This window comes from Glycine max, chromosome 15 (assembly GCF_000004515.6).
Source record: "Glycine max cultivar Williams 82 chromosome 15, Glycine_max_v4.0, whole genome shotgun sequence".
In the NCBI taxonomy this organism is placed as follows: Eukaryota; Viridiplantae; Streptophyta; class Magnoliopsida; order Fabales; family Fabaceae; genus Glycine; species Glycine max.
This window is the reverse complement of record NC_038251.2, coordinates 13332119-13340547: the sequence shown is the minus strand read 5'-3', so window position 1 is coordinate 13340547 and position 8429 is coordinate 13332119. Positions and strand designations below refer to the sequence as shown.

Below are 8429 nucleotides of genomic sequence, written 5' to 3'. Positions count from 1 at the left end.
ATTGATTTACATTTTAAAATGTTTAAAAAAACATGTATATATCTATTTAAAAAATGTTTTACAATGGAATGGACATTAAACTTGTATTATATTATTTAAAAAAAACAAATATATGTATATATATTTATAGAAACATGCGCATAGTTGTAAAGGGGCAACCGGTAAGGACATTTGGTCAAATATAAAAGTGGATGACCTTAATAAATGAGGTTGTGTCATAGTGGAGAGTGCTCAGATGACTGAGGGGGAAAAATTGTTAGTATGCACAGACAGTACAGATTGGTGGGCTGTCTTCCCGCCATTAAAACCACTCTCTACTCTTTCCACCACACCATTCATTTCTGTCACTGTTTCTTCTCTCTCTTTCCAATTTCATATTCCTTTTTATTATTACTAGTTATTTTTTCTTTTCTTTTGGATTCTTGTCTTCTCCACTGTTTCTCTCTCTCTCTCTCTCTCTCTCTCTCTCTCTCTCTCTCTCTCCAAACCCCCCATCTCTTCTATAAATAGACAGAATAATAGAGAGATGCTATTATGTTTTTTTTGGCTAGGGTTCTCTTCACCATATAAAAAAAATAAAAAAGATAGAAATCAACATCAAGCAGTTGACATAAGCAAAGTAGCTAGCATAGCAACAGAGAGGCAGAGGCCTCAACTCATAAATATCCATCCATCATTCATCAGAGAGAGAGAAATAGGTTAGGGACCAAAGCAAAGCAAAGAGAGAAAAATAGAAGAAAGAGAGATCAAATATTCATTTTCATAATGGTGAGAGACATGATGGGCACAACAACAACAACATCATCAGGAGGGTGTGGTGGGGGAGGAGACATGAATATGAATATGAATGAGAAGCCTGCATGGCTAGAGAGGTTGATGGCTGAGACATTCTTTGGTGCTTGTGGGGTCCACCAGGATCGCAGGAAGAACGAGAAGAACGTCTTTTGCTTGCACTGTTGCCTTAGCATCTGCCCCCACTGCCTCTCTTCCCACCGCTCTCACCCTCTCCTCCAGGTATTATATTATCCCAACAATTCCCCTAATTTCACCTTTTTTACTTAACAATTTTTCATTCATTTTCATTACACCCACTCTTTTCTTTTCTTCTCTTAATCCAACAAAAAAGGTGTCATCTTTGCTGCTTCCACACTGTCTCCTTTGCTCTTTCTCTCTTCCTTTCACCTTGTCACCTTCAAATTTCAAAAGGGCAAGTGTAAATTATTCACGTGATGATGTTTCTGTTTTGCAAGTTGAGTCTTTTTTGTTTCAACAATTAGGCCCTTATTAATTGGCACCTCCAATTGTTTGATGGGTATTTGGAAACCACCTGGACTTTTACCTGTTCATAGCTACTACTACACTTAGTTGTTACTTGGTCCTTTTTGTAGAATTTTACTCTTTCCTATTTTGGAGTTTCTGCCTTTCAAACTTTTTCAATTCAGATGCAGCTGGATGGATCTCTCTCAGGATTTTGTCGAAATTCTCCTTTTGAAGACGACCACTTTCTTGTCACCTTGTTTGATTGTGTTTTCTCTCACATGCAACTTTGGAGGATATATATGCAAAAAATACCTAGCTGCAGCAGCATCTAGTATTTTTTTTTTAATTATTTGAACAGTTCTAAAATTGCTTCAATTAATCAGCTGCTCATTTCAGATGAATTTCATAGCAATTTCCATGAAATTATAAGATACACAAAGATGTTCCTTCCTTCTCATGGTTGTTAATTATCTGCGAACACTTCACTCAAAAATCCCTTTTCTGGAATCTTGTGATAAATTGAGAAAAAAATAAAAGAAGAAAAAGAAACAAGAGTGGGCTTAAATTTTCTTTTCCACAGGTAAGGGGACTAAGGAGAACTCAAAAAAGATATCAATTGAGATAGTTGGTTTAACTTTGTTCATGCAATTTCTCTTTTGAATGTCCAGCAAAATTCGGTCAATGGGGTTACAGGGTTTTCTTCCTTCTGCTAGATTCTTTTCCCTATTTTTACAAATTGAAAAGAAAAAAAAAAGAACAATTGAGTAGTAGTAGTGTTTTGTTTTCTAAAATTAAAGCTTTTTGCTTCTGGTTGAGTAATTGCCTGGTCGAACTCACCAATATTGTCTCATTGTATTTGGTGTTTCCCCATATCTATGTTTATGCATATTTATATATATGGTTTCTATAAGGGTTTACCATGTCTTCCTTGATTCCCCTTTATGGTTTTGGTTTTGGTTTCTTTCCCATTAATGTAAGATCTCTTTTTTATCCATTTCTCCCTGTAAAGGTTTATCAGCCGTTCCTTTCATTGAAAGCGAAAAGTTTGACCCACTGGTTCCCAATTCCATGTTGTATCCCTATTATTTAATAATTTGCCCAGGAACCCCCCACTTCATTTAATTTCCCCAACACCCCCCACCCCCGAATTGATAGAAACTTCACACCACCAAGGTTGGTTAAGACTCATGCATTAATTTAACTCCTCACAATTTACCCTTTTCCTCCCAATAAATACTCACATTTCATTTATTGAGCTAGTAACTGGTGACAGTTAAGTTTACCTTTACCCCAAGAGAAGAAAAAGAGAGAGAGATATAAAGGTGGATACTAGAAACTTGAGCTAACTTTGTTGATATAAAATATGGAAAGTATAGTACTACTATACTAGCTTTGTTTTTATTTTTACTTGTTCAAAGTTAACCTCATTTGTTTGAATCACCAATAATGAGAGGCTCTTATACCATGTCACAGGTGCGAAGGTATGTTTACCACGACGTGATTCGATTAGATGATCTGGAAAAACTCATTGATTGTTCCAATATTCAGGTCAGACAAATTTCTGCCAAGGAACAACATTAAAAAAGTTTGCAGATTTATATACTACAACAATTGAGTTGTCCAATACTATATTTTAATTATTTAATTTTCATCGAGAAAGTAAATGCAATTAAATACTAATATTTGATGGCATTATTATTAAATTAATATCGAAATAATTTTAGGTTGTGATAAATAGATTGAAAAAGTAATTGTATAATCCTTTTGTTATTTTGAAAGAAGAATAATCATAGTTATGAGACTGAAATGGACATTCCTTGTTTGTATTGGATACATGGCAGCCCTATACTATAAACAGCGCCAAAGTAATATTCTTAAATCAGAGGCCACAATCAAGGACATGCAAAGGTCCTGCCAACTCTTGCTTCACCTGTGACAGGATTCTTCAGGAGCCATTCCATTTCTGTTCTCTATCATGCAAGGTTTTTCATCTCATTTCTCACTCTTGATTTCTTTCTTTCTTTCTTCTTTTGGTCTTAATCTTACTTAAATTAGTGGTCAAAATCTAAATTATACTTGTGTTAACAAAATTGACTTGAGTAAAAGCTTTCAATATCGAAAATGCTATAATTGAAGAGTTATAGGTAGGTCTTGTAAGGAATGTGTGTGCGTGTTTATATTGGGGGATTCAAATCTTACATTCTCTCTCTTTGTGGATGAACATTTCTTTCTTATTAGTTATACAGATTTATTATAAAAAGGAACAAAAGTTTAATTCCATCCATTGATTGCATCATTAAAAATAACAAATTAGAATGTTGTCTTTCGGAAATGAAAAGGAAATTTCATGTTATTTTTTTTTTCTCGGCAAAGAAACATCAATAGGGGGTCATGGATCATTTGATGTGAGAAAAGAAGTAAGAAAGAGAAAAAGAAAAGTAGAGGAGAAAACTATTGATAGGATATGATCTACTAGTATGAAATTTGCAAGGATCCTTATTTGGGTAAATAAAATTACCCTATTCGATATTGGCATTTATGAAATATTCAAGTCACTTTCAAATTCTTTTACTTTCCTGGTGTTAATTAGACGAAAGGACTTTTATTTTCTTGCACTACTTTTCCTTACATCTCTTTTGCTTCTTCTTTTTATCACTTTATGTTTATACTTTTATTACATCATTCATTACATTTCTGATTGTCTCTCCCTCTCACACTCCTCCACAAACATTGCCCTTGGAAGAAAACGGGGTATGTAAGCTGCACAAGGCAAAACAAAATTATATTTTAATATCGCAAACATGTGTTTTTTCGAATTAATTTATTTTTATATGAATATTTTTGTAAATGACATTTTTTAAAGAAAGATTAATTACTTCATACATTAATGAATTAGCTTCTTATTAATCCAAAGACTTAAATGTGAAATAAAATACTGAAATAATGTTAACTAATTATAAACGATGTTTGTCTATACTAATTAATAATATAATGTACTAATGTTATAATAGATACAATAGTGAACATAATATCATTGATATAGAGAATTAATGTATCTGATTAGTACACCAACTGTTAGTATATCTTCTTATTACTTAGACTAATATTATTTACTACTGTAATTCAATAAAAGCTATACTAATAGAAATCATTTTAATGCTTATCATTTTTTGTCATTTAATTAGTAAACGTTTGAAAGTTAATAAAACCTGCTTTACGTAGTGAAAAATATTGTCGGTGTCTATCCTTAGTAACTGAAGTTCATCTTCACCGCTTCAATTGTGATGCTAATAAATAAGGATTCACTTTAAATAAAATATTTTATGCTATCCTTAATAACTGAAGTTGATCTTCACCGCTTCAATTGTGATGCTAATAAAATAAGGATTTACTTTTAATAAAATATTTTATGCGTTTTCCATTCAAAAGTTGAATTCATATAATTATTTCAAACATTTTTTTTTCATGCATGTCAATACATTTTTTTTTCCCACAGCAAAGAGAATCTATTGAGAGAATATCATAATTCATACATCAATCGCAATTTTTTTATAACATTGATCAATATTAATACAGGCACTAGGATTGATTATACCGATCAACAAAAGAAAAACACCCTTGAGTCCTTGAATCTATAACACAATCACAACCCATTTAATAATTAATCAACAAAAGAGAACACCCTTGAGTCCTTGAATCTATAACATAACAACAAACCCATGTTTAATAAGTTCCAAGAACTTTTCCTCAACCCTGATAACATAATTTTTTTATCCGTACCCTGATAACATTATCAAGAGTCATGTCATTTCTTAACACCACCCTAGCCCTACCTTCTATGCTTGCCTCCAATATCACTTGCATGTCGCAGAAAGTGCTTCTCAATTATCATCTGACGGAGCTGCGCTAGAAATGTCAAACCATTCGTAACATCACATGCATGTCTATACATAATAAAATAATAACATTAAATTTAAATTCATTATTAATCGTCGAAGAATATGACTAAAATAGTTTATTTATAACTTAATTAATAATTTACTTTTTATAACTTAAGTAAATGTTACTTACAGAATGAATATAATTTGGAATACAACAATACATATACTATTGCTTAAATGTGCACTTAGGGTCTTTTAAACAAGTGTTTTCAAAACACTGCTTAAGGAATCTACAATTAATTTTTTATTTAAAGTTATAGTTGAATTCATTGTAAATCACGTTGAGCACTATCATTAACATTTTTTATATAATTTTTTATCAGTAAATATTAGTTATTAGCATTGGTAGTTTTTGTTAACTGAAAAATATAAATTCATGACCTCTTTTTCTTTTCTTCTTTCATCACTGGACAAACTTATATTTCTTTTGTATAACTTTATACTATTTTTTTAATTAATACCTTAAGACACTCGTTAAACATTTTGAATTTTAAAAAATAATTTTAACTATTAATATTTAAAAACTTTCTTTTATTATTATTCCCTCAGATCTATTATAATTTTCTTGTAAAAGGAAAAATTTATCTAAAAATAATATTACTTTTTTTTCCCACCTACATCATCCATTATGGTATTAAATTGTGTTAATGTTGTAAACCATGAATATAAGTGCAGGTTGATTACATGGTGTACGCGGGTCAAAGCTTGGGCAGCATTTTACATCGATTCGACGAATCTGATTTTGCAATTTCGCAGTTCGAGGGTCTAAGAGTGGATGGCTCAGAGGTAACTGAGGAAGATACCCAAATTGCCCCTAGTTCTTCTTATTCCAACACTGAGGCCACCAGCAATTCCGTAATTTCATGCGAACCTAATAACAACGTGAAGAAGGGCAAGGCCAACAGGTTCCTCCCTGGGATCGTCCTGTCTCTTGGCAGCAGAAGAAAGGGTGCCCCTCATAGGGCCCCTCTCTCCTAAATATGATGATTATTATTATTATAATTATAATAAAAGCGGTGAATTTTTAATTAATAATATATTATTATTAATTAGTATAAAGTTATGACGACCAAAATAAAAAATTTGAGTTTTAATTATAATTTGTGATATATGTATGGGGAAGAAAAAACTATATGTAATATGTGCTTTTCTTTTCTAGATTTCCTTTAAGGGCGTGGTTAGTTTTAAGAGCTTTTTTATGAATGAAATTATGGTATTTAAATCATGCATAGTTAGGATTTTCCATTGACATCTTTGGCGGTTGTTGAAACCACCGATTTTGTATTGGGTGCTAATGGAAATTTGGCTTATGCATTGTTTACGATATGTATTGTTGTATAAATGGAAAAATACAATTCCCCCCCTTGTCTTATATTTGCCGTGTTTGGTTTGCTTTTTAGTTTGGAGTCTTCAATTATAATTTGGATGAAAGTATTAGAGAAGCTTTTACTCTGTTTTATATGTAAACATTAATTCTTTTTTACAATGCTTAAATTCTCTTTCTGAAGTTATCGTTTGGGATTTTCCTATATAACTCAACCTTATATGAAAGTAATAAAAGTAGTAACTTTTTCTGAACAATATTTCTGGGAAGAGTGTTTTTTACAATAGGATCTAGGCTCGAAGGTTCTAGGCCGCAGTCACAGTACCTTTATCTTTTTGTTATTTTTACCTCGAGATTCCTAGTAAAAAGGCATAATAATTATTAAGAAAAAGAAACCTATAAAACTAATCCCTCAAGAGGTTGACCTATAAAGGTGTTAACGAAAAATAAACAGCTTAGGCCTGTTTCCACAGTTGACCTAAGAATTAGATTTGAAAGTTAAAAGAATTAACTTATTATCTTTTATTTGTCTAATTATGAATTCTTTTTTTTTTTAGGAAAACTAATCATGAATTCTTGATCCAACATTTTGGAATATATCATATTTTCATGTGGTAAATTTTAGAAATGCCCTAACTAACAAATATATAAATCAATTATACTTGTAAAATTCTTATTAGATATGGGCTTACCCATTTGATGCAAACAAGGTAATAAATCAAGGGTATTTGTAAAATTCTTATTGTACTATTGATAGACCAAATTCCTCCAATTTTGCAAATGTTATTAATAATATATATAGGTACCCCTAGTCAACACACTTGGCTCACATGTTATTATGTCTATAACTTCATTATGCAGTTCTTCTCCTATTATGAATAAAATCATGAACATTTTATATTGCAATTATTTTATCACCATCGATTAAGATACATTAAACTTACAAATAACAATGGTTGAATGATTAATGACAAGATCAAACTCAAGTATAAAAAGAAGTGTCAAGAAAAAATGTGAGATGATATTTTATCCATATGAAGTTATTCTTGTTTCATTCGGAAACATCTTGCAATGTTCTTTGCCAGTACTTTGTGGGCTAACGGATCCTCCTCTCACCCCGAAATTTATTTTTTTCCTTTTTTCCTAACAGTTTCATATACATTATTCTCTCCTCCTTTTGCTTTTCCTTATCCTTTCTCTATTTATTGATATATTTTTAATATAAAAAAAATTGTATAGTTAATGCTACAGGCTACGTACAAATGCCAAAGCTTATATGATACAGTCCTCAAGAGCTTTGATATCTTTGTCACCCATTTATTCTATTATTTACAGTTTTTTAAGATTGAAATTCTTACATGATGAATAGGTGTATTATATGAATTAGTTATGAAAATTTATTAGCATGATGAACTTTTCAAACAATTTTTCTATGGCATTTGTGCTTCTCTTTAAGTGACAAGAGTTGGTTTTCAAGAGCATAGTCTCATATGCTTAGAGATGAAAATAGGTTAGCTTACTCCTAAGAAACTTATGGCTTGACCTATATTATAGTCTTAGGTTATGCTTTTGGCTATTGAGAAAAACTAGCTTAGATATAATAACTCAGTTAATTAAATAAATATAAACATAACAATGATATTATTATTAATACACTAAATTTTTACTATTAATATTTTTAAATTATATAGTTATATAATCTATTAAGTTTTTTTTAACTTGTTGACCTACATACGTTTGTGTAGGCTTCTTAATTATTATTTATCTTGATGTATATTAGAAATTTTATCATAAATGAATGGATTTGTGAATATTTATACTTACGAGCCACCTTCAAAAAACTTATGTGAATTAAATAAGACGATTAATTAAACTCAAGAATTCTGAAATTAGCTAGGTCAGTT

The 8429-nt window shown here is 30.8% G+C and overlaps 1 protein-coding gene across 1 annotated transcript; it reads left to right on the top strand.

Moving 5' to 3' along the window:
* Positions 1-478: 478 nt before the first annotated feature.
* LOC100806558 (protein RGF1 INDUCIBLE TRANSCRIPTION FACTOR 1) lies at positions 479-6571 on the top strand. Its single transcript, XM_003547373.5, has 4 exons — positions 479-1014; positions 2734-2808; positions 3102-3242; positions 5877-6571. The coding sequence occupies exons 1-4, from the start codon at positions 766-768 to the stop codon at positions 6177-6179; spliced, it is 768 nt and encodes a 255-aa protein (XP_003547421.1). The 5' UTR covers positions 479-765; the 3' UTR covers positions 6180-6571.
* Positions 6572-8429: the final 1858 nt, after the last annotated feature.